The 27,390-nt window shown below is 37.9% G+C and overlaps 1 protein-coding gene and 1 long non-coding RNA gene across 2 annotated transcripts in view; both read right to left on the bottom strand.

The window, feature by feature from the left end:
* LOC140224119 (uncharacterized) overlaps window positions 1–27,390 on the bottom strand; it is a 643,754-nt gene that overhangs the window by 342,381 nt on the left and 273,983 nt on the right. The window lies entirely within an intron of this gene.
* On the bottom strand, window positions 16,943–27,355 carry LOC109039511 (serine hydroxymethyltransferase, mitochondrial). Its single transcript, XM_019055011.2, has 10 exons — window positions 27,001–27,355; window positions 25,846–25,989; window positions 24,640–24,719; window positions 24,012–24,212; window positions 22,696–22,900; window positions 21,867–22,006; window positions 20,716–20,881; window positions 19,847–20,105; window positions 18,623–18,730; window positions 16,943–18,151 (listed from the first exon to the last, which is right to left on the bottom strand). The coding sequence occupies exons 1-10, from the start codon at window positions 27,049–27,051 to the stop codon at window positions 18,021–18,023; spliced, it is 1,485 nt and encodes a 494-aa protein (XP_018910556.1). The 5' UTR covers window positions 27,052–27,355; the 3' UTR covers window positions 16,943–18,020.

Raw genomic sequence — 27,390 nt, 5'->3', positions numbered from 1 at the left:
CTACCGGGCCCATTTTCTCAAAACTTCATTTTTGCAGTTACTGCTCTCTCGGCTATCGCGGCAGTCTTCTCCTCGACTTCATCCGATTCGTCTCCCCGTGGACCGTGAACCATGAGCTGGCTGTCACGATTAACACGGAGTGAAATGATATTGCGTAGAGATGATTTATGGCTTTCGGACAAGGGAGTCGAGGAAGGTGAGAGCTCCTTGCTCCTCTTCCCGCTTCCCTTTTTCCGCTCGAGAGTGACCTAAAGCCCAACGCAGTTTCCAGCATTTTTCTGTCCGTTTTTCCCGGCATTTTCAGTCAAGGTGAATGTCACGCGCTTTCCTTTTCATTGCAGTCTCATGCAGTTCCTCCGAACCGCTAGGACTTCAGATTTACCTCAGCAAGAATTGGACCGCGGTTAGTAGAAAGGAACCAAGCCATATCAGCAATTGCCAAATTTAACTGTTGTCCACTGCCGTGCTAAGTAAAAACGCCGTATGACCATTCGAGAGTTGCCAAATTCCCTTTAATAAATCACGAATTCTCGGGAAAATTTGTGAACGTTTTTCCTCCAATTTATCAGATAATTTTGTTCGCAATTTTACCTAAATTTAAAAAAAAATTTCATGGAAAAATGGTCATAAATTTCCTAAAAAATGAACATTTTATCGAAGGAAAGTTGACAACTCTGGAATGTCCATACGGCGTTTTTACTTAGAAGGGCAGTATATTTATTAATGCTTGTATATTTTCTTTACCACTACTTTTACTTTATTTTTATTTTAAGATTTTACTAAATGTCCAAATCGCCTTTTTTGGCGCAACGATGCGTGTGAATGCAGTGAAATAATATAATATTCCGTTATCTTCAGCGGCCAAAATTGAAGGCCCTCTGGCTTTTTTAATGACAACGCCTGGATGCAACTATTCGTGTTCCAAGGATGCCCGTGTTGCATACACAAAAAACTGCAGGCGCTCTAGCTGGTTTAGTAACCAAGCCTAACTGCAACACGGATTGTACGTACGCACAATCTTGCGTAGCGACGGTGAAACTCCCAAACCACGTATTTCAGACTGCGACGTTGCAAACTTTCTGTCATATTTATTTATTAAATAGTGAACCTCTCAACGTCGATTCTTAAAAAGACTCCCGTGGCTTTGCCTCTCTGCCCAAAGCTAATTCTGGAAAACTTTTAGGAATGATATTGACTGGTTCGCTCCTTTAAGAATATGAAATAGGAGGCGGAGAATTTTAAACACAGCAGACAAGATACGTGGTTCTGGAGTACGTTAACAATATCTAACCTCGAAACCCCGTAGCGTCATTGCAGCGTTGCCAGAAGGTGACTTGTGGGAACGTTATTAGCAATGATCCAGAATTGGACTACATTTTGCGATAAGGAGCTACGATTTCTGACTCATCCATAAAAGTACAACGAAACAAAACTTCGTCCGTGGAAGCCGTATTTATAGACGTACCGTCCATTCCGGGCTCAGATCAGATGCTTAAACTTCCGGGTGTAGCACTCCTTGCTTCGGCCTCTAAACCTGGAGCATTCGTTGGTACAATTTTTACACCCAGAACTTTCGGCCTCTGAGCCCGGAACGGACGGTATGTCTATATAGCCCGTATATGCACTCTGCACAGCTTCCACAACCGTTGTTTTTTTCAGTGCACTTGTCTGCATAAGGAAACTAATAGCACATAAATTATGTCTAAAATTAATATAAAAAACCAGTATTTCCTTGGTGCAAAACAAGGTAATGAAACAGTGCTGAGTCCACCCTATTTTGCGGGAAAAACAAGGCCGAAAAGTTCAACAAATTCTCAATTTGAATCAAAAAATTTTGAGCTCTAATGAAACTAATGAGCTCTTTTTTTTACTCTAATTGAAAAATGTTTGAATTTTTCGGCCTTGTTTTCCCCACAAATCAGTGTGAACCCAGCACTATTATGCCACCTTATTACTTACGGTTCGGGCCACCTACCCTCGTTTTTTTCTCTTGCTTCTTGCAAAATGTAATCCAAATCTGAGAGAGATCGTACGGTATCTCCTCTCAACATGACCGATTCGACAATCTTGCATTGATTTCAAGAACCGATCTTGACCTGCTTCTGGGTCCTGCGGAGGAGGACGAGTGCGAGAGAAAAGGAGATAGAAGAAACAGTGAAAAAGAGAAAGACAGGAGAGGAAGAATCGAAGCGGTGCGATTATATTGGCAACGAACGAGAAGGCAAGGATTCAGACTGTAAGTACAGTCACATGCAGATAGGTCACGAACTCATTTCGCACTTGAGATGGAGCGAGGGTGGAGCGGGGGCGGGGGAAAAAATCAAAGGGAGAATGACGAGTTCACCGAACGGAGTGGAGTGCTTGAAATTAGGTGATTAAAGGTGCTATGCGGTGAATAAACTCCAACTTGAAGCGAGAGCCAAGACCCCGGGACCGAGCTCTGTTTCCCGGCTCAGATCACTCTCAGCCTCCGAGCGAGGCCAGTGACTTGGAAAATTTTCAACTTCTTTTTTCCCCCCGGATCAAACCGTAACCCGAGAGATCATGACACAAAAATCGGACGTATTTTGCTAAAAGGAATTATGAAAAATTAATTAAATCAAAGGGAACTATGAGCCACGCAAATCCTGCACTGGAAAAAAAAGATCGGTGTATTTACTAAGAAAAGGGTAAGACTGCCAAGAATTCAGGGTTCTATTTGATCTCGGTTTTTTTTGGGTAAAATTACCATTTATGGAATCGGTAATTTTACCGAGAAATCTTGGTAAAATTATCGAGCTTTCTCGGTAATTTTACTGGGCCTTGGTAAAAACGCCAATATTTTTTATCGACTGTGGTAGAATTACCGAGATAAAATGGAAAAGTTACCCGGGAATTGCTTACCAATAAAAGTGGCATTCTTACTTGAAAAAAAAACAGTAAAAATACCGGTTTTTAGGTAAACTTACCAGTCTGTCTTGGTAAAATTACCAACAATTGGTAAAAAAAAATGAGATGGTAAAGGTACCAACGGACCTTGGTAAAAACGCCGAGAATTTTTTTTTTCAGTGTGTGTACATAGTTCCTTTCGATTTATTTTATTTGCACACAATGGGTCAGTTGCGCTAGTCAGAGGATCGTGTTTGGATGCTTGATTCCTGTGGATTAGGTAAAAACAATAAGATCTGTCGAAACAGCAACTTTCTATGTTCAATGTGTATGCTCAAATTCTCAAACTTGCATAGAAATTGTTTTAGAGGTTCCGTGTTGATTACTATCCAATTGTCTCCTGCAAAATGAGTATTTGCATGGATAGACAAAGCTATGAACGAAGAAGACAAGAAGAAAATGGGGATGATGGATGCGCGTGCTCGCAATGGATAAAGGAGGTGAGTAATAGACGATGACAATAACCCGCTTCAACCGATAAGATCGCTGCATTTTCCCTCTTGTCTTCGCTGATTAGGCAAACGCGGTAAAATTTCATCATCGGATAAAATGAACAACTTAACAAAAATTATATAAAAATTCCGTCTAATATCCGTAAAATTATCCTCTTTCCTGATATGGTGCGCTTAATTTAAGCGTACTTAACTTAAGAGCGATCCTATTGGTGAACCAATATGGCAACCATGCTTTTGGACGATTCTTATTAAACAATTTTAAAAATGGAAGAGTTACTGTATGAAATTTTCCGCTCGGCCTTTCTACCAAGCCTATTTTTTAAATATCACAGTTTTGCTCTTATTGCCTTCTCAGATAAAAAGTTAGACTAGTGGGCTGAATTTTTAAATTGATTGATAGAGCGATAGACAAAGAAGTTAAAGGGAAAATGATCATGGTTGCAATGCACAAAGGACACAAGTAGGAGACTAACTAGGCAACCCACGAGGACCCTATACATATAGTTAGTTCATCATGGTTGCATGGCGTGCTTTGAGAGATATCGATTGATCTGCCATTTGGACTACATTTTGCAATTCGGAACTATAATTTCTGGCTTATCTGTAAAAACACGTTTGTGCATAAGGAAACTTAGAATGCATACGTTGTTTCTAAACTGAGCTAGAAATTATAGTTCTTAATTGCAAAATGTAGACCATTTAAACCTATGGAAATGGATCTATAAAGAGGGTTTTCGCAACGAACCCCTAGATAATCGATTCTTTACCATAACTTCAAATGGGGAAGTATCGAAAATCGATCATTCACGGCTCGCCACTGGTCCATCATTTTTCTCAATAATTAGTCTGTCACAGTGCATCACAACCACCCGTTTCAAGTAATAGGATGACTCTATATTTTCCTGCGTCTCTTCTTCGTCTATCGCTTTGCCTATCAATTTCAATAATCGGCCCGCTGAGTTCATTGACGGTGAACTAGAGGAAGGACGAAGAGGCGCAGGCAATGGTGAAGCGTCGCGACGCCGACCTTTCCGGGGTGAAGACGCCGAGGAGTGGCGCGTCGCGTCGGCTTGACTGCCGTGCACAAAATATGTTTATGTGAGCGTAATTTCAGTCGACAGTGCTTAAACGCGGCTCAAGTGCCGAACAGCTACTCGAGCAAAATCCCATGCTCAGCACACTGCCTTGAAAAATCCTGGCCAACCCCTCAGCCCCCCCCCCCCCGCCCCCTTGGGCCTCACCAACGCCGTGTCTACGACCCCCCCGCTGCAACTAATGAGGGATATTCGATTCGAGACATCGAGGTATCTGGTCTGTTCTCGAGTGCAAATGTAGCCCGATCTATCGAAGCTGTCTTGGATCTTTGGAGGCTCTTCCTGTCCTGTGCCAAGTTCCCAGATTAGGGCGGCAAAATTTCATGGAAAACAAAATCGTGAAATTTCGCGTGATATATTTGCTTACTTTATTAAAATTCAGAAAGTATGTAAATGAAATATACATACACATATGTCAAATCTTGGAGGGTATATAACTCCAAGCGCCTTCCATTTATAGTATATTTATATACAGGGTGATCCAGACCACCCGTTCACTATCTTTTTCTCGAAAACGGCGGAAAATTGAGCTTCGGGACCAAAACTTTCATTTGGTAAATCGACCCCAAAAAATCGAATGAAAATATTTTCAGAGAAAAAGATAGTGGACGGGTGGTCTGGATCACTCTGTATATTCTTTCGTGGGGGATATGACGAACTTCGGTGTTTCATAGTTTCTTTCGATGTAATTGATTTGAAGATAGTTTCTTGGAACAAAAATTTGTCTAATTCAGAAACCTTGTCATATTCGACAGCAAAAATTTGCCCAGTAAGTTCGATATGGTAAAATGTTGGTTTTTTAGCGCGACGATCTGGCAATCTAGTTACTCCAATGTTGCCAGATTTTGAAATTAAATTTGGATGTGTTACCTTTTCTGTTTCTTGGGGTAGTGAGTCGTCGATCGTGATTACCCACCCGCGACTAAGGTATATATAGTGCGTAATTTGTCATTTTATTTTCGTTTTAAATCGGTTTCATCACCAGACGAAGCTCATTGCGGCAGAAACCAGGAATGGAACTCAAGTGCATGGAACTCAAGGAGTGATCGAGAAGGACCTGAAGATGGGAAATTTTCCCGAAATGGCCATCGTCTAATCATAGAAAAGTAGAAAACCAGGAGGTGAGGAAACAGAAAAGGTAACTTTTTACAAAAAATCTTAAATATTAATCCTGATACTCGTAAAAATGAAACAACTATCAAAATATTGAATTTGGATGCTTCGCACAGATTTCACACAAGAGTGATCAAAAAGGGCCTGAGGATGAAAAATTGTCCCGAACTGGCCATTGTCTAATCAAAGAAAAATAGAAAACCAGGAGATCAGGAAACAGGAACGGTAACATTTTAAAACAATTATTACATATTTATACGAATCCTGATTCTCGTAAAACCGAAAAAACTAACAGAATATTGAATTTGGATGCATTACACAGATTTAAATGGGGATTTGTCAGCACTATCCGGCAACGCTGAGCAACTCTGTCAACGGCGACGACCCACCGAGCACCGAACACGATACAATAAATCGAGGGAGCTTGCCAAGGGTCTGGTGCAACGTGATAAGCTTGTGGCTTTAATTAAAACGTATTCTTATTTAAATCTGATACGCGGGCCGAGAAAAAGTTTCGCAAATTAGCTCTTGTATTTTACACACTTTCGGCACTTTTCCTGCGGCTAAGAACGGCTATCAGGCCAACTCAGTCGCCTCATCGAGTCTTCTTTAATTCCTATTGATGATTCTCCATGGCGGGCTTTCGTGTGGGCGCAGGTTGATAATTCGTCCTCGCCGAAACGCCGTCCCTTTCGAAACCGGGAGCAGTCTAAACTAAGTGCCTACTTAAAATGAAACTTCATAGGAAAGATGGAAGCAGTACTCCAGCGTGATAGCGAGGTGAGCAGTAAGTGCAAAAATGAAGTTTTGAGAAAACGGGCTCAGAAGCGTCTGAGCGGAAAATTTTATTGAAAGGAGCCTCCGTTCTTTGTCAAATTGCCACTAATCATCCAAAAGACTCTTAGAAATTGTGTGGATGATTAAAATTCGATCGTTTTTATTTCACTCACATAAATTTTCCCCAATATTTTCCCTTTGGAAAACTTGTCACTGTAATTTTCTTAAAACTTCTCTGGTAGAGTCTGTTTCTGATAATTTTGCCTCTTTTGCCGTATGCACGAGATAGGGGATTCTTCATTCCACGCATACCTACAGCGAAAAGGGTAAAGTTATTTGAAACGGGCTCTGCCGGAATATGCCGTCTTCTTAAGCTTCTTAGCTTATTTCTTTCGGAAAATAATATAGGAGTGGAGATTTTGAAACATCGAAATTGAGATACGTGGTTTTGCACTTTGGCAATCTAAATAAGTGTATTTTAATGCCAATTTGCATGGTTGGCTTTCATAGAACCTACGGATTTTAAATAATTTATCTAAATAAGTGTGGGACACATCTTTTATAACTTTCACTGGAAAAAAACACACTGGATCTTGAGTCCAGACTCTTAAAAACATCAACAAGAAAAAACACTCTTGCAGGTTCAATCAGATTTTTGCTTAAATCAAGAACCAAGCCTCTTAATTTGAGCGGATGAACGTTAAACACAACGATTGTTATGTGGTTTAAATCCTGTTTAGGTGTTATCTCGTCCATCACACGTGTTTTGGCGGACTGGCGTCGGCCATGATGAGTATTGCCGCCAATGGAACGACTCCTCTAACAAAATGTTCACCTGTACCGTAGTATCGTTTTCGAAGCGAGAAGCTCAAAAAACCACAAAAATCTTACGCAGATTGTGAAGTTATGAGTACATTTCAGACTTTGCCGATGCGCTCATCGTGATTTTTGAGGCATTATCTGCAGGAAACAACTCTTAGTTTTGCTCTAGCAAAAGTTTGCAACAGGCCCATTAAGATGAATTTTTCTGTTAAAGCTATTCAGCGATTTTTTCTACAAGAGATTTGACGAATTTCGAAGGAAACTCGATTTCGAAAATTTGACTTTAACTGCTCTCTTCGGTATAATGGCATATTAGTTCTCGCCGAAACGCCGCCGTCCCTTTTGAAACCAGGAGCAGTCTAAACTAAAAGTTTACTTAAATGAATCGTCATAGGAATAAGATGGAAGCACTGCTTCCAGCCTACTCCTAGGCAGTACTACTCTCCCTAGATAGTATACCAGCATACGCATCCGACTCTTGAAAACTAGAATTGAGAGTTTTATCATTCTTCTCTAAATAGGCAAGGACGAAATTAGTATGGTGCCGGGAAAGTGGGGGGGGGGGGGGGGAGGAGACTGGCCTAACCCAGAAACGTACTAAGCCCCTCCGAAGAAATGTAGGAGATTTTGCTAAATCGATGGCCAGAATGCGAAGCCACGTATTTCCGTGTGGGACGTCGTAGACTTCCTGTCATACTTTATTTTTCCTTTGGAAAACTCGTCACTGTAATCTGTTTTAAAAATTCTCTGTTAGAACCTGTCGCAGATAACTTTGCTCTCTTGATGTATGCAGGGGATAGGGAATTCCTCACCGCACGCATACAGCGAAAAGGGGAAAGTTATCTGAAACGGACTCTAGTGGAATATGCTGTCTAAATTTTAAGCTGTTCAGTCAGCTTGTTTAAAAAAATAAAATAGGAGTGGAGATTTTGAAACCTCGAAATTGAGATACGAGGTTTTGCACTTTGGCTATCTAAGTAGAAATATTTCTATCACCTTTGAAATTTTAATTCGATCAATTCAGCAAGAACAGCTCAAAATTAATCCTGCGACGACTCAATTTTACACAATTTTCTGGTGGAAGCTTCGAGGCCATGAAAATCTTCGGAACTCCTCTCTAGAGCTGGGGTAAACCCACAAATTCTCTTGAAGGAATTTTTTAATGCCCCTAAGACATCCTCGACGATGTTTCCCTGTGAATCTGGCTCCGCTCCACGACAAAAAGTTCGTACAGCCAGGTCTCCTTCAACTAAAAGATTATGCAATTTTAGCTACGCAGGAGTTAGAATAATTGTATCAAGCTTTTCAACCCAATACATAATGAAAACATTAGGCCTCGTCCACACGAGCGCGGTTCGCGGAACTTAATTCGAGAAACTTGTTCCCGGAACAAGTTTTAGCTAAGCTGAAAACTTATTCCTCCTAAACCCGGAACTTCCCCCGTACTCCGAGCTTCTACATATGTTTCTTTAGATGTGAATTTGTTTGTTTTTGTGTTTTACGTCCTTTACATGCCTTGACATTTATTTTTGTTATTTTGGCGGCCGTAATAATCTATTATTTTGCAATAATTGTATAGTTTTATTTTATTGAAGTTCCGGTTCCAGTTCGGGAGACGAACTCGTGTGGACAGCATACCTCCTTTCATGAAACAAGTTCCGGGAACTGAGCAGTTCGTCGAATAAGTTCCTCGAACCACGCTCGTGTGGACAGGGCCTTACGAAACTAAACAAAAAAAATTTCACCCTGTACAAGTGTTGGTACGCCTCTGGGGCGCAACGGATTGCCAAAAATTCGATATCTCGCTGTTCTTCCCATGTGATATCACCGTGGATTCCGTCGTTACGCGCACATTTACGCGCAGTTTTACCAACGCAGAGACCCGCACCCTGACGCTTACGCGGGGTAAATTACCCTCGATATTTAATTGGAACTATCCTCAAACTTAATTAGGGCCCCCGCCGCGGCACCGCGCCACAGTCTCGAAACTATTAACGCGCGCGGAACGTCTTAATTAAGTTTACCCGCCAGCGAGGTTCCCCACCTCCGACGGTTATCGGACAAAATACAAATTTATCAACGACTTAAAACAGCGTCACTCCGTGACGTCACTCGCACTTATGAGCCTGTACACTCCCAATCTAAGGAACAAAGCCCGCCGTGTGAACCTCCACGTTGCCAATTTCATTTAGATAAAATAAGATTTTTTTTAGAAGGGAGGGGTATCGATTAGGGTCGTTTTTGGGTACATCTTGACTTTCCTCAACTTGCATTTGCTGATTGAAGGTCTGCATTTTACAAATATATCATGATTTGATCATTTAGACGTATTTCTATCAAACGGACCTAAGCGCCATAGGGTGAGGAAGGTAGAGGGGGCTTGGATTGGCGGCGGAATCGGGCCTCCGGCTTATTCCGTCCTATACTCGCAATGCTTTTCCATGGCGCTTAGGTCCGTTTGACAGGGCGCGCTATCCGGGATTATAAATTCTCAAGAGGAAACTCAAATTGGCGCTTAGTTCCGTTTGTAGAAATACGTCCATTTTTGGTCTCTTTTAGGTCTTACGCTGGCCTAAAACATGAATCTGAAGGTCAATTTTGGAAAAAAATGCGGGGGAAAATTTGCATTTTTCGACAAAATCGGCCTTCAGACTCATGTATGTGTCTGATCCTTTACGAGACCTGAAAAGAGACCAGAAATGATCAAATCATAATGCATTCCGTGAAAGATAGACCTTCGATGAGCAAAATATCGTAAAGTTGAGGGGATGCATGCTAGGGTGGTCCTCAGAACGTCTCTTGTCGATACTCTTCCTTTCTTGATTTTTTTCCATCAATTTTCCGGAGTTTTATTCACGATTGAACCTAGTATCTGCGGAACCTTCGAGTGAAAATATTGGTAAGTTGTCTCCGACGGAATCTTCCATGGAAGGAAATCTGGCAACATTTGAATGTTCATACGACGTTCTTTCATATCACGGCAGTGCAGGCGTATGTACCCTCAGCAAACTCGTCTTAATCTGGAAAGTGATAAAAATTTAGTGCGCCTCTTAAAGCGTGCGCGTCTGAGGCTCTGAGGTGAAAATCTGCCCTGCTTGTCTCCGTAAAATTCAGAATGATGACCTCTCGCTTTTACGAGGAAAATAATTAATTATTTCTCGTACAAAATCCATGTCCGTGAGAACCTCCCTTAATACTATGCTCAGTAAAAACCACCTATCTACTCAATTTTTTCATTATAGAATGTCTAGCATTTATCAAACAAGTTATCATTATATCTGCAGAAGTATAAGAGAAATGTAATTCAAAATGAGGTTTTTTCTCTCATAGAAAAAGAAAAGAAAAAAAAAAAAAAATTAAAATATGAGGTTATGATTTTTAGGGAATGCAGGTATAAACAGAGTTGCTACTGAAGCGCACACGTGTATTAGATGGGAAGATAGATTTAAATTGCTCAGCGGAGCTGGCTCCAATGGCGTCATCAATAGAGATTTCTAACGACATCGTCAACGAGCACCTCAAATGAGGGACTTGGAGGTGAGTGAGATAAGGAAGTGTTTGTTACTCCAAGAATACATGTTTAAAATTTCAAAATTACATGGAGGCTTATGGCGGCAAGAAAGTTATAGGTAACTTACATTTTAATGCTTAAAAATTGGACTTAAGTGGTGAATTTTTCACAGCTATATTTTAAAACTAGTTCAGTTGGAATCATTAATATCTCAATTTTCCCCAAAACTGCCCTTTTCCCACTAGTCTTCCAAGCCCCTCAAAAATGATGCCATCAACCTTGAGAATTTTCCCAACAACAATGGAAAAAACTTACGCATTGATGTTCAATATTCTTACCCTATCGATTTACCCCCATTTAAACGGTGCTTGTCGATCAAGGTCGTTGTGACGTAGAATCGTATAGTATTTTTTTCTATTTCTGTCTCTCCCCCTCCCCTTCTCTTTCGTGACGCGTTTCTCATATAAAAATGAAAGTCACTTGCCGACCCGTTCCGAGAGAAAAAAACATGTAGAGAGGAGGAGGGTGGGAGAGAGAGAAAGAGGGAGGAATCAGATTTATCGAAGTGAGACAGCACCTGTTGGTGCGTTAGACAGAACGGTAACGGGCAACGGTCATACGATGTAACCGCATGGGTATCATATTTCAGCTTTCTAATTTTAATTCGATCCCTGCTTCTGACGGCACTCCAACGGGTTGCGGAGAGAAAATCCATTGATTTTTCCCTCTTTTTCATTCGGAGCTTGGCCGGTCCCGCGGAAAAAACCGCTAACCGATTCCTATTGAGTCGGGCTCTTTTTGTTATTATCTCGACTCTCCCCCCCCCCCTTCCTCTTTTCCTTCCCAGCCCCTGTCCTCTCGCGCCGCGGGCAGCCAATCGCGCACGTTTCATTTCCTGTAATTTTAAATAGAAATTGAAGGGAATGTCTCAAATCTTATTACGCCAATGATATAACACCCATGCGTTTGAAAAATGTTTATAAATGGACGGAATCAACCTAACTGCATTTCACGCGTTGCCTGATTTTCTCTTCTATTTCATTTTTTCAACAGAGGACTCAACTGCTCGATGACTTTAATCTCTCGTAAATTTACCCTAGATTATGAAGAATGTACTCATATTTCAAGTTTTGGTGTTGTTTAGTTTTCTGTTTAAAAAGTAAAACACCAGAGAAAATTAGGCAACGTCTGATGTAATTAGCAGAGGCGGATCCAGCAATTTGGCAACATTGGATTTCTTCCATTTGAACACATGCTAAATAATCGATTCTTGGCGGAGCACCTGGACCCTCCAAGAATCGATACATTTCCATAGGTTTAAATGGAAAAAAGACAATGTTGCCAATTTTCTGGATCCGCCAATGGTAATTAGGCTAATTCCGTCCTTTGATTCAAGTTTTTGTTGCATATTCGTTCGGAAATAGCTTAATGTAGGAATATCAGTTATATCACCAGTAGCATTGATCAATTAACTCTCATTTTACTTCAAAGAGAAATAAAAAACTGGGATATTTTCAGGGGAGAACTCTTCAACATCGTAGGAAATGGGCAGAATCTGCCTTGGTCGACGCAAAGGGAGGAGTAGACTGAAGAAAAAATCTCTTTCTAATCTTCAAAGTAGTAAAAAAACAGAGGCTCTTCGAAATTCACCGAGCATCGGAGAACATCGAAGAAGGCGGTAACCGCGCAGCACCGCACAGTGGATCGAGTCAATGGGAGAGGTCGGACAAAATTTGGAAACTTTAAAAGCTCATAAGTCGTTTATACAAAACTTTAAGGTTCTGAAAGGGTTTCGTTGGATTCCTCGTGAAATTTTCTGCATGGCCTCTTAATATTTAAATTGTGACGAATTAAACATCGAAATTTGCAGTTTTAGTAAAAAATTTCATGTCCAACCTCTCTAAATTACGAGACTCACTGTGCACCGGTCGCGGTTGACACCAAGTAAGTAGATCATCATGGCAAACGCATTGATGCAACTATTCGTGTTCAATGGATGTCCATGTTGCCTACAGATAGAATTGAAGGCGCTCGAGATTTTTCAGTGTTCGCGAGACCGCGGCCGGCACGGCACACGACTTCTTCACACGAGGAATTTTGCAGAATGTCTATAGGCATATAGATTTTAACTGAATATCATTTTTGGATATCAGACTAGGCTTCTTGCAAAATGATTAGGCATTTTTAAAAATGCGTAGGCACTCTCGAAAATGCCTCTTTACGGCATCTTCGCTAAAATTAAAATCAATCATTCAAACAAATAGGAGAGCTCGTTCCTACACTGAGGATGACATGCATTTTCGCAGCTAGCTTGATTTTTCAATTAGCCCATGGCATAAGTACATAGTGGGAATTTCTATGCCTATTGTCGATGGTTCACACTTATTCAGAGGTAAGTACTTCGGTATCGGTACCCTCTGACGAAAACGAACATACTCCCCCCTCCCCATGTCTTCTTTGCCTATAGCTTTGTCTATCAGTTTCAATAATCAGCCCGACAGTGTGATATTTTACCGACATTGGTCACGATATGATATGACTGAAAGTGTTTGTGTTACATTTAATTAATGTCGCTAGAAAATCGATGCGACCCTTTTTTCATGCGTAGGTACGAACATGATTCAGCGATTCAGCGACTAAACGCTGACAACAATGAGAGCCTGTCTTCTTCGGGAACAAGACAGTTTGGTAGCACAGTGACGCTGGTCCATTGATATTTGATCGGCTCCACACAAAAGAATATTTCCACACCGCGCGTCATGCAAATTCATCAAAAATATTAATAACCGTGCAATTTAATATACGCACGAAATTACAGGAATTTAATCAGACGGGGCATTTTTGAAGAGCCCTAAAAATTACTTTTGCCGTCGTATAAAGTTGATGTTTCGATAATCCTCGGAGATTTTATTTTAACTACCTACCTGCCTGTCCCGATTGTGAGGGCGGGTTTGCTCCGATAACTTTTCCAAGCATGGAATTTCAATAATGAGATAGCTTTATGCTCTCGAATTAAAGCGGGTCGCGATAGCAACCAAACCAGCGGCAATTCTTGAAAGTTGGCAACGCTCATTCTCGTTCATTTATAAATGTATGTAAAACAATCGATACTTTCTGAGGAAGTTTGCCTGACCTGAAATCGATAGTTTATATATATTTAAAAGGGAAAAAACATTGTTGTCAACTTGCAAGTCACAAACACGGCACGATACCAATGCAAATGACTGAAAGGCCTTCGAGCCTTCCGAGTCGTTTCCGATAGAAAAAGTATAAACACAGACTTGAACGCAAAATTGTCATTAAAGAAATAGTTATAGTTAATTTGATAAGACGATCAGTAGCTAAATTACGCCCAAGTCCAAGAATATACATTAAATTAAGAGATTTAGTTGCTCAAGAGGTTTTAAAATTCAGAAGTAGTGACTTTTGGGTTATCCGAGTTTCAAGGAGGGGGGGAGGGGTGCTCGGAGGGGATGGTTTTGATTTCAGCAAAGTCGCGATCTCGTAAAAATACCGGATCTGCATCTTATCTGAATCGGTTGTGCTGAAAACAAAAGAACTTACTTTTCCGTTCAATTTTCTTGCAGGGGATTTTTTTAGCTGGTTCAGTGTGTGTCTAGCCGACGAACGGAGCCGAGTCGGGACTGTCGGGGAGTGGGGAGCGCTGAGCGCGAGTCTCTGCGTATGCGTCATCGCTAGTCGCCGCACACTAGTCTCCGGAGAACTGGACAAAACAGCCTCGAAAAGTGACTTCATCGGCGATCCAGTACTTAGCGACTCTATTGTACTCTATGGTATGTAGGTAAAACAATCGATACTTTCTGAGGAAGTTTGCCTGACCTGAAATCGATAGTTTATATATATTTAAAAGGGAAAAAACATTGTTGTCAACTTGCAAGTCACAAACACGGCACGATACCAATGCAAATGACTGAAAGGCCTTCGAGCCTTCCGAGTCGTTTCCGATAGAAAAAGTATAAACACAGACTTGAACGCAAAATTGTCATTAAAGAAATAGTTATAGTTAATTTGATAAGACGATCAGTAGCTAAATTACGCCCAAGTCCAAGAATATACATTAAATTAAGAGATTTAGTTGCTCAAGAGGTTTTAAAATTCAGAAGTAGTGACTTTTGGGTTATCCGAGTTTCAAGGAGGGGGGGAGGGGTGCTCGGAGGGGATGGTTTTGATTTCAGCAAAGTCGCGATCTCGTAAAAATACCGGATCTGCATCTTATCTGAATCGGTTGTGCTGAAAACAAAAGAACTTACTTTTCCGTTCAATTTTCTTGCAGGGGATTTTTTTAAAATTTTACATTTAAATTTTCTATTGAATTGAACCAAAATTATTTTCCAGCTATTTATGGAGACATCATCACCGCAGTTGGTGCAAGACTGATGAAACTGATAAACTTATCTGAAACAGGGGAACTGACTTGTCTTCAAATCGTACAACCTATTTTTTTCTTCTTATTCAAAAATGATGTTTGCAATTGACAGGTAGTATTAATTTCTGAATACGTTTGAATTACCAGCAGAAAGCATTTACGGCATCTCCATGCGCCGCACAGTGGATCTAGTCAATAAGAGAGGTCGGACAAAATTTGGAAAATTCAAACGCTTATAACTCCGTTTATACAAAACTTTGCAGTTCTAGCAGTGGTTCCATTGGTTTTCTCGTGATATTTTCTTCAAGAAGCTCTCCTTAAAGGTTAAAATGTGGGCGATATAAACATAAAAGTTTGCAGTCTTAGTCAAAAATTCCATGTCCGACCTCTCTATTTGGCTCGATCCACTGAGCGCCGCGCCGAGCGAGCGGGACCCGAGCGCCTGCAACGTCATCGCAAAGGAGATACGTGGTTTCGCACTTCGGCTATTGATGTGTCGATCTGAAACATGTGTTCATCAGGAGACTCCAGACGATCAAGAGTTATGTGTCCATCAGGAGACATCAGCGTTAAAGAGAACATATTATGTCGATTGGAGGATATATTTGGATATACATATTTTAATCAGAGGAGATCCAAAATTTTCCCTCCACTTTCTGATCTCCATACCATCTTTTCAAAGTATTTTCGTGAAATCCCTCTCTTTTTCAAACGAATTAATCTCCAAATTTAATGTATTCTTTCCTTGTCCTATCTTTTGATTTCGTAGGTACATACTACCTTTTGTGACCCCTACTTTTTAAATGTTTAAATTCTGTACTATATTTTGATCTCTCCTCTAAGGTGTTAATGGCTCAATTGTTAAAAGTACCAAATAAACGTATCTACCAACCAAACATGTTTTGATCACGAGCCATGTGCCATGATTTTTTTTCGGACAGATAAATCATTTATTCTCATTTTTAAACTTTTATGAGGGAGCATAAAGCAGGAGTAATATAACGAGGTGGTATCTGAAGAGTAAGTGAATCAAAATTGCAGTTGCCAAGAGTTGCCTGTTTGCATAAAAACTATGATTTTTTTTTCTGAGAATTCCATTATTTTCACCCATTTTTGAACTACTAAGATAATAATAGGAAAGTATAACAACGTTTAAAACTCTCTCTTCTGTAAATACATTCGGAGTTAGCTGGAGTATTGGTAAAAATTAGGTACATGTAATCAAATTTGAAGGGTTTTAATTAGATATCCTCTAACGTTTTTCACTTCCTCTTCCGAGCACATACATCCGCTTGTAAAGAAATTTTAAAGTTTTTCCACCTCCCTTCCCCTTTAGCTTCAATCACTAACAATCAAGAGACGCAAGCTTCAGTACAAAATACAAACATTTTAAGTTTTTTGCCAAAAGTATCAGGGCATATGCATTGTATCGATGGCCAAATTGGAAGACTATGTATCTTCCTTGGCAACGTTGCAGACTTTCTATCATACCTTATGTTTTCCTTGAAAAACTAGTCAGCGTAATTTCTTGGGTACTACTTTTTTTTTCTTCTTTCTCTCTGTTAGCAGAATATTCTGTTTAGATTTCATTATAAAAAAATGGATTTTTTTCTCTTACAAAAAATAAAATAGGAGTGAAAGTTTTAAAACATCGCAATGGAGAAACGTAGTGTTCCACTTTTGCCATCAATATCATTTTCTGCAATCACTGGCAAATCATGATTACTTTCCATACCAATAGAGACACATTACATTACAATATTAAGTAATTAGACAATCAAAAATTTAGCACACCTACAAAGTAAAGAATTTATGTTCAGCATTAATATTTTCCAGGAGATAAAGAAGTCAGAACTAGCCAGCGGAGTATTTATTTTAATTTTGATTTCTTGAATGAAGACAATAGGTACATCATTTTTCAAAATTAAAGATACAGTAGCAATCTGAGTATCCTTATTCATTTCTAAATCAAATTTTAAAAAATTGTTACAAAATTTTCGACTTTTAAAAAATACTGTAAATTCACTTAAGTTTTCAATAACTTAACAAGCTGACAAAGGTTTTACAACTTAAATTAAGAGCACTGGAAAAATACCGATGGAGTTTAACTCCATATATTAATATTATTAAATTTCATATTAAATTAGGTTGATGGCACAATTTCCTTATACTATCTCAAGAATTTTTCAGTCATGACAGTTGACAGCAAAAGAGGCACCTCTTTTACTGTATTTCACACTATATTAAAAATGGAATTTTGGTAATTTTTTCAGTATAAAGACAGATTTACAACAATAGATTGTAATTTCTTCAATGATTATTTTTGGTTCACTCTTTCTTCATTTAGCTTTGTTTCTAAGAAACTTTTTGGTACTGTTTTTATACTTGAAAATTAATCTCTTTATGTTTAACAACAGAGATGGAAAACAATTACTTTCAAGTTTTTCTTTTTTCATAAGAAAATAATAAATAATACGGTTGCATGGATATTTTTTCAAATTATTTCATAGCCGAATTTGGGATTCTTCTGTTATTGATCATAAAACCGAAAGGTAGAATGAAGTTGATGTATACGTCCCTGGTAATACAGTGTGTGATGTCTATTAGGAGGACTCACGTCACACATGAGAATCAAATATTGTTATGTCCAAAAAAAAATCACCGGTGTTACAGTTACATATCAAAATCTCATCATAAACTAAGCATGCAGCATACTTCAAAATCTTCGGTTCGAGTAAAAAAAAAGTTCTTATGGATTTTCAATCAAAACAGAAGAATTTTCTTCGAAATCAGCTATAGATATTTTGAAGGAATTTTTCAAAAATAAAAATCTCTTTATGACATGTTTCACTTTACATTAAAAAATAGTCCAATATTTAGGACTAATTTTTTTAAAATAAAAAAAAAATGTACCATGAATTTTAGACGATAAGTTAGCGATCTTCGAATCCAGGCATTGGAAAGTTTTCAGCGTATTCCTCTACTTCTTTTTTCAGCTGCTGCATTTTTTCTAGTGTGTCTTTATCATTCTTAATGAATTCTTTGAAATCCTTTAATTTTGAACCTAGAATAGAGACAAGAAATTAGACATAAATAGGAGAGTTTGGGCGAAAGTTAACTCCTAAAGTTTGATGGAAAATTTGCACTCCTGATAAAAGATTTATGTGTAACACAAACACTGAATAAGAGATCCAGGGATAGATTCATGATTCTGACGCCTTTGGCTGACGACTATGGGCTAAAAAATTGCCATAAAGAAACAGGTATCATTGTTCTTGATTTCGAATCCTGTCTAGACTTCCATTCTTTCATTTTTCACCTTTCGTCAAGACCAGAGATTCTTAGAGATTGCTTCCTGATCAGTTGCTGTAATAGTTTAAAGCTTTCTAACTGCATGGAAGGCTTGAGGCTCTAATTACTGATTTATTCTTATTTTTTTGATAAAAATGATCGCCAAAATAGGTTGTACTGCATGAGCATTTGACCAAAATCTTATCTGGCAAAACCTCAATTAACAATAATTTTTAATCATTACCAGATTTGCCTTTAGCATCAGCAGCTATACTTATAGCTCGATCAAGGAACGCTACGACATCAACAAAATTTGATTCTTTGAAATGCCTGGAGGTCAAAGCTGCAGCTCCTGGAATTGAAAAAGAAAAAAAATGAACAAAATGTTTTAGTTGATTTTAAAACAAAGTATGTTGAACCATCTGACATGAGTAAAAAGACACAAGAAAAAGCCATGCTCAAAGGCTGCAGCCTCATTCATGAAACTTTAACTGGCTATGTTGGCAAGATAAGACAAGGCAAAACCCTTTATGCGCCGTGTAATATATCGAATTTCGATTCTTGTCAAGCCGACATAAATTTCAACAATCAGGCTGCTGGTCTTAGCCTGTTGAATCTTGTTCTTATGAGAGAAGAAGAAATTCAAACACTAAAGATGAGATACCTATTTTTTAAAAAAAAAAAAAAAAAAAAAACTTAAAGAACTATAAGAAACCCTGCCTGAGACTTTTTCAAAAATTTATATTGGCGGGAAAAAATAGCTCATAATAGTTTTGAACACCTCGAACTGTTACAATTTCATAGAGCGAGTATATTTTTCCTTTAAAACTTGAAATTAAGTTTAAAAATTACCCACTCTTCTCATTCAAAATAGCTTAAATGTGTAAAGAACAATACTTTTTATCTATTTATATTTAAATAATTTTCTCATACAAAATAGGTTTTTTACTTCTAATGTAAAAATTACTTTATAAACTAGTACCTACTACTGGTGTGTAAATACATAAAATGAAAAAGAAGAATTGAAGAAGGTTTTGAAAGGAGGGCCCATTATAGTCTTGGTGTGCTCATTTCTCTGGCAGATATCTGGACAAATGGCAGGTAGGTATGATCATTGCTACCTGTTTGTCAGGGTAACACAGATTAGAGAAACGAATTAGCCCATGTTTTAAGAGTCCTTCTTCCAAAAACCCTCTTTAATTTAGTACACTAGGAAGACTCAAAAACTCATCATAAGACCTGTTAAAATAAGTTCAGTGCCCAAATTGATTCAAGAAGCTTCAGTTTTGTAGAGAGCACAAAATTTGTATTTAGAAATCCAAAAACTACTATCACTTTCTTATGAGTTGAAAAGGGAAATTTTGAATTCGTTCATTCAATTCTCCAAAAAATTTGATGATAGAGCATACATTCTAACGGGAGGTGTCTGACCATGCCCGCTGGTAAATAGAGGAGGAGTGTTTCTTACCTAATCTCAAGCCACTGGGTATCAGTGCTGACTTATCACCTAAACAGGCATTCTTGTTAACTGTTATGTGGACCCTGTTGCAGATTTCTTCCACTCTGGCCCCGTCAACACCTCTGCTTTTCATTATGTTAGCTAAGACTTGATGGTTGTCAGTTCCTCCTGACATTAGATGATAACCACGTTCTATGAGCGCCTGAGCCATGGCTTTGGAATTCTTTAAGACTTGCTGTTGATATTCTTGGAATGATTTTGACATAGCCTGCAAGTCAAAGCATGAGGAAATGAACTAGATGTAAACAATTCAAATTCAGCATTTTTTAAATGAAATACTAAAACATTCCCTTTTCAGCCCTGCTTTTCTTGAGATTGACACACAAAAAGTTTAATTTTAATAAGTAGTTCATCATGATTAGGTGGCAGTGAGGAACAACATTTAAAAAAAAATCGAACTCTAGGAATTAAGAGACACCAAATTTATTGGTACTCTGTGTATAATTCTTTGTATTATCCCATGCTCTAGGCAAAATATGATGCAACAATCGTAAATCCCTCAAGGTTCACTCATTTTCATCATATTCTATTCATGGATTTTTACAGCTATCTATAATGATGATATCCATTATTTGTGCTACTGTATTGCAAAAATGAAATATCTGACAAAAAAAATTAATGTCCACCCTTAAACGCACATCTGCAAGCGCTCTCATGTAAATCCACACTGACCAAATCACACAATTTTAAAGAAAGTGTAAAACTCGCAGAGGCTTCCAGTTCTAGCTAGAACTGGAAGCTTTTTAAGCACAATTTATTAAACCCACTGATCACTGGACTCTTGATTGAAAAGATGTACAAAAAAAAACCTGCCTGACCTGTTTCAAGGCATTGGCCACACCACCAATGGCATGATTGTGAGGACCACCTTGAAGCGAAGGGAATACTGCTGCATTGATTTTTTCTTCAAAATCGTAGTAGATATCCTCCCCTGTTTTTTTGTTCTTTCCTTTAACCCCTTTTCGGTAGAAAATAATACCTGACCTAAAAAGAATAGATGTAAACGATAATTAGTATTTCTGATTTCAACAAATTGAGTTGAAATAAAGAATAGAATGTAATCTATAACCTGAGTCTCAAAATCGCAATACTGTTACATCAAAAGCAACTCTACAAAAGTAAGACACAGTCCGGTCGACGTTAGTGTTAAAGAAGTGTCATTCAAGCAAACACAGATTTTTTCCTCTTTTGTTGCCTTAAAAACTTACCGTGCAATACTTGTCAGGAGAAGTTTAAAACTGATTGGACCAATGACTGGGCGTTGAATAAAGTAAAAATTGAAAAAAAAATTGTTGAAATTGGCTCTTAGTAATAAAAACTGCATCTCAAAATGGCTTTTGAGCCTTCAGCCTAATTTCAAATACTGACAGAAACCATAAATGATTGCCTGAATTTAATTCAATTCAATTTATCGTGTCACTCTTTTTTCAAGTAGCAATGAATTTTCCTTGCGACTTATACAAAATTCATGAGCAGTTGAAGCATGTATCCAATGATGAAAGTATAAAAAAGATTTTATTAACAAAAATTCTGTGTCCATTTGTACATTTTTAGTAGAATGTTCACGATAGGGATGTCGAAGATTGGATCAGCAAAACCCATCCGCCCATGACTAAAAGCATGCAAGTAAACAAAAGAATCTTCTCTAGTTTAGATGTATGCATTTCTCAAGGAGATTTCTCTAAGTGATTCATTAAGGTTCTGTTAAACCTCACAAATGTCATGAATTATCATTCTTGTTGATCCTCTGCCTTATAAATCGATTTCAATATAAGAGTAGCTTGTCAAACTCTAAGGATAAGATGGTATCACACAACGAATAGTTACAGGAAGTGATTGAATGAACCAACATTTTTCAGAGGTTCATTAATTATTTTGATCAAAGCTTTATAGCTTATAGAGAGCTCTGTTGAGAAAAAGATATGGATAGTTTGTAAAAAATTAATTTAAAAAGGGAATAAAATCACACCTAGGGCCTCTCAGAGTTTTGTGTGTCGTTGTTGTGACTATATCAGCATAATCAAATGGAGTAGGAATCACTTGAGCGGCTATGAGTCCAGAAATGTGCGCTACATCAGCCATTAACACTGCTTTGACGTCATTACAGATCTGTGGAAAAAATAGGGGGAAAATGTTGAAGAAACATGTCCATATTACCTATAGAAGTCTATTGAAAAAATTGTTTGTTTACTACAGAGTTACATAAGTAAGCATGGTACATGTTCTGCAAATAACAAGTGACTTAAGTAAAACAATAAACAAACAAAGATATCACCTGGGTGACTGATTAAATTCACGCCCACATCTTTGATTTTGTATTCTAATACAGCTTCTTAATTGTTCGTCCATGCTAAGGATGAATGTCAAATGTACCTTCAGACATTGCCTAATTTCCTTTAAATAAAATTCTGATTTGAAAAAAGACTTGTGAACATTTTTCTGCAGTTTTTCAAAGAATTTTATCTGCCATTTCATCTGAATCACCAGAAAATGTCATGGAAAAATTTTCATAACTTGCCTTTGAAATAAATATTTTATCGGTGCAAAGAAGAGAAAACATTCTAATGTTCATATGTCGTTTTTCCCTAGGCAGCAGTGTTAATCAGAGCTCAGCACTTGAAGATAAAATTTATAGCACAATACAGCGCTTTTGCACTTGTCAAAGAGAATCACTCTCAAGTTGTGATAAATTTGAGAGAGAGGCTGGTTTCAAGTGGACTTATCTCAAGTCACATGCCAGAATCTCACATTATCATCTATTGCAAAGAACTATACACTTGAGGGGTAAAATTGCTTACCTCTCTGAATTTAGCATAATCCAGTAATCTAGAGTATGCAGTAGCGCCAGCGATGATTAGCTTTGGTCGAAACAGGACTGCAGTTTGATGGAGTTTATCGTAATCTATTTCACCGGTTGCAGGATTGAGACGATAAGGCATTGACTCAAAGTAAATTGATGTGGCAGAAACCCGTTTTGTATCAGACATAAATCCATGAGTTAAACTGAAACGAGAAGAGTCAGCTTGTATGTTTGCATTGGAGTGATTTGATAAAATTTCTAATTGTATGATACACCATTCAAGCTTTGGAGTATTTCATGATTGTTCGGGTGTCAATGTCCTTTTGATTGGTGATTAAACAGCACACTGACCGCTACTGCGCATAGATGGATAGAAATCATTGACATTGCAAAGTTGCTGAGATAGTGTGATACACTGAGTATGTACTTAACAGGATGAGAATTTCAGAATAAATTTCTGTTTGAATTGGTGATTTTTTAAAGTAAAAATAAAAACTGGTCTTTCAAGCTTGGATAAACGATACATGAAGTTGTACAATCTCAGCAGCAAAAGTTATAAAAAACAACTTAATTGGCCCGAAGATGATACAAAATCAACTCAAAATGGGACTAAAGCCGCAAAAATAAAAACATAAATTAAAAGAAGCAAGACGTTTCACGGTGTTACACCCACGTTTTCAACCAGCATGAAAAAAGAAAGAAAATTAAAAAGAAACACACTATGAGCCACACTGCTGTTATTGTGAGACTTAAAATAACACCTTCGTCTTACAATAACAGCGGTGAGCTTCATGGTGTGTTTCTTTTTAATTTTTCTTTCTTTTTTCTTACCCTTTGAGAATGCAGGTGCAGGTGTAACACTGCAAAATGTCCCAGGTTTTTTATTGAATGTTTTTATTTTTGCGGCTTTAGTGCCATTTTAAGCTGATTCTGTCTTAACAGCAAAGCAAATACTCCATTCCTTTGTACTAAACTCAGTCCAAAAGTACCTTTTTCTCAAAAGCTCTTTACTAATATTTTCAAAGAAAACTGGCAGATTGGAGGTACTTACAACAAAAGTAACGGTGAGCTGACCTCCATTAAATGCTGCTTGCAAAATTCCCTGGTTATTCCTAAAAATTTCCTGACTTTCTAGGTTTTCCAGACCGCCAGAAACCAAATAGCAGCTTTCAATTTAATCAATCAATCAATCAATCAATTTAAGGTTGCAAAATTTGTTTTGATGAATTATTGATTTTCAGTTCCTGAGGCTAAAATTTGTAGCTGTCATTGAGCGAAAAGGCCATGGGCTGTGAAAAAGATTGGAATACTTACTGTCCACCATGCGGCAAATCCAACCCCATAAGACGATCATGTGGTTTTAGTAAGGCAGTATACGCAGCAAAATTTGCAGGTGACCCAGAATATGGCTGTACATTCACGCCCCATTTGTCAGGGGATACCCGGAATGCTTCTAAGGCTCTTTTCTGGCACAAAAGCTCTATTTTATCAACAACCTCAGTTCCACCATAATACCTGAAAATGATTAATTCATGAGATCATAAGCTTGCAAAATGCAATAGTGTATTTTCTTCGGCAAATACACTAAAAATAGTAAAAATTATTTTCACCCATGACTTCCCAAAAAAATTCTCTCTTTTTTGACTACTGTGTACTTATCTGCACAGTAAATTCAAATGCAGAAATCCAAAATATGACATTCAAATACATCATACAAACCTTATTGCTATAAAATAATCATGCTAATAAAGTTAAAGAGGCATGGGTCTACATTAGATGCGATTAGATTAGCCAACGGCTTGAATAAAGTTGTACGTTGTTCTTATATAATGAATGAGTAGATAAAATTGAGTCTGCTGGGGGTCCGTGAACAGATAAACTTAATAAGGTTATCAAAGAGATAAAGTAATTTGAAAAGAATTTAGAGAAAACTCATGCATACCTTTGCCCCGGGTAACCTTCAGAATACTTATTATTTAAACAAGATCCCACAGCTTCTAGGGCAGAGCGACTACAAAAATTCTGAAATAAGGAAAAGAAACATGCTTAATCAGCAATGATAACAATGTACACTTTTACTTAAGATACAATACTGATTCATGAAGACATTGAAGTAGACTCTACATTTCAAATTTTAAAAGTAAATGTTTTTTTCATCTAAGTCTCATTTTTTACATATTTAACATGAGTTTTCATTTTAAAACTAAAATAAAATTTTGGCAATTTGACTGGTGGATGCTCATTTAATTAAAAATTTTCAAACAAGTCTTCTACTTTAATATTAAGAAAAAGAGTTTAATAATTAAGTACCTAGGTACATAGACTGTTAAAAATCTTGTGATATTGGAGTCTCTTTTAGACTATTAGTTATCAGAGCAATAATTTTCTACACCTTCCCCAGTACCTCTAGGGCCTCATTCTCATAAATATTAAAGTGGGAACAAGGTAAATTTGGAAATAATCTTCTTGATCCAACAATTCTGCCACATTTGGCGCCAACTCAACCTGTTCATCAACCGAGGCAGATACTATGGTTCCATTTTGACAGCACTTTTTGAATCTTAAAAAAATTTAGGATAACATTCTTTCCAAGGATTTTGAATGCAATGCTTTGAATTTTCTTTCATCATTGTAAGATTAACAATAAGACTTGATCAAATATGATACAAATATAAGTTATACTTCAGCATTGATTATCAGCCAAATTTAATAACACTGTTTCAGCCCCTCTGTAAAATGAGTGCAAAATGGGCTGTTTGCTCGAGGAAGCAGGAAGTTCTTGTCCTTACAATTATAAAATCCTCTTTTCCCTCAAAAATTTCAGAGTGATGGTTTTCTTTTGTTGCTTTAAATGGAAAATTGTCTGCGATTTGGCGATAAAAACAAGATTTTTGACTCAATATTGCAAAGAACATGAAATGTTTACGATATAACTCCAGCTTCCCTGTTTTCAAAGCCGTCCCATTTTTGCACTAGAGTGGTTGTGACCTGTCAGTCATGTGGTCAAAAAGTTTCTGCACCCTTGTAATTTGGCATACTTTTACACTTTTATACCACATGCTGTTTGCCATAAGGCAAAAAATAGAAGGCAAGATTTCTTCCATTTCAAATCTAATTTCCTTCAAATTGAAAAAATGCAAATTAATACCTCCGATGCAATTAATTCTAGTCCTTTTAATTGCCTCTGTTTTTCTTCTTGTACTAAGGCCCACAGTTCTGGATCGTCTTCTTTCAGAGACTCTTGGCCAGTCCATGATAAGTTCCTTTTTGCAACGTTGAGACTTGTAATTTCCTAGAACACGAAACCTTGTATAAGCAGAAAGTACATTGTGAACAGGCAGAAAATCTCACTGAGGCAATACTTTCATACCATGGAAGACTTCTCTATCTTTGGCTTTGGTAGTGGTAAATTTGTGATAGAAAGAGCCGCCCGGTAACTAAAATGTGAAGAATTAGATCGACACCAACAATACCAAAAGTTGTCGTCTTAAAGAAATATGTAACATATCGACGGTGAAACTACCAAACCACGTATCTCGGTTTGCGACGTCGCAGACTTCCTGTCATACTTTCTTTTTTAAATGAAAAACTACTTAACACCCAGTCTTGAAAATTTCTGTGATTTTTCCTCTTTGTGCGGAGAAAATTACGTGAAAATTTCAAGGAGTGATATTGATTTGGTTTACCTCAAAAAAATAAAATGTGAGCGTAGATTTTTAAACACCGCAAACGAGATACGTGGTTTGGTAGTTTCACCGTCGATATCTATTAAGCAGACTTCTTTAGGCGGCTTAGCCTTCTCATTATGGGTTTCCTTTATTTTGCTCGGGGAGATGCTCAGCAGCAACAATATACCCCCAAGTACGCTTTACTTCTGGGTATCATTGAGAAGCAACAGCTGCGTTTTAATGTTTTGTTCGCTGTGCGAAAGTGTTAAGTTCAGATTCACTAAGCTATAAAAAAAAAAAAAATTTCTAAAATTAGATTTAATTTAATAGATTTAGTTTCATCCTGAAACTCAAATTTTAATTTTAGAGCTTTCTTCTTCTTTCATTCCTCCTTGGAATAGTGTGGACCCAGCATGGTTTCAATATGCTGTTCCGCATAATTAGGGCCACCCTCTTCAGCAAGGCAAGTAATATTATGTAGCTTGCTGTTTTCGTACGGAGTGATTCTGCAAGTCAAAAAAGGGGAGGACAGCTGCAATCAATTAACCAACAAAAAAGGCAACTAAGTATTAGAACATGTGTACAATAGGTCCAAACTAGAGTTAAATGTAAATGCACATGATAAAAAAACTTACTGCGAACTTTCTCTCCAACAACGGCAAAACACTCCTAGAAAGTGGAAGCATTTCAGTCCTGGGATAAAAAGGAAAAGCTACGCAGATGACAAATATTAATGTGAAAAAATTCAGGAGAAAAAGGCTGGTGCAGGTGCTACGTTGAGAAAAGCACACTTCGTGTTTTATTGACGTTTCATAGTGAAAGTTGTTCAGAAGGGAGGAAAACTGAGGAGGCACAGAAATCAACAGGAAACACGTTGCTGAGCAACCCGATCACTGAGAGGTAAGAGGGTGATCGTTTGAGGCACTGAAAAAACTACTTCAATGAACTACAGCACAGAGAAATTAAACGATCGATTGCGGTAAAATTAAACTACTTCATGATAAGAAACTGATAAGACCAATTTT

This window comes from Bemisia tabaci, chromosome 2, assembly GCF_918797505.1.
Source record: "Bemisia tabaci chromosome 2, PGI_BMITA_v3".
Lineage (NCBI taxonomy): Eukaryota > Metazoa > Arthropoda > Insecta > Hemiptera > Aleyrodidae > Bemisia > Bemisia tabaci.
This window is presented reverse-complemented; position numbering and strand designations above follow the sequence as displayed.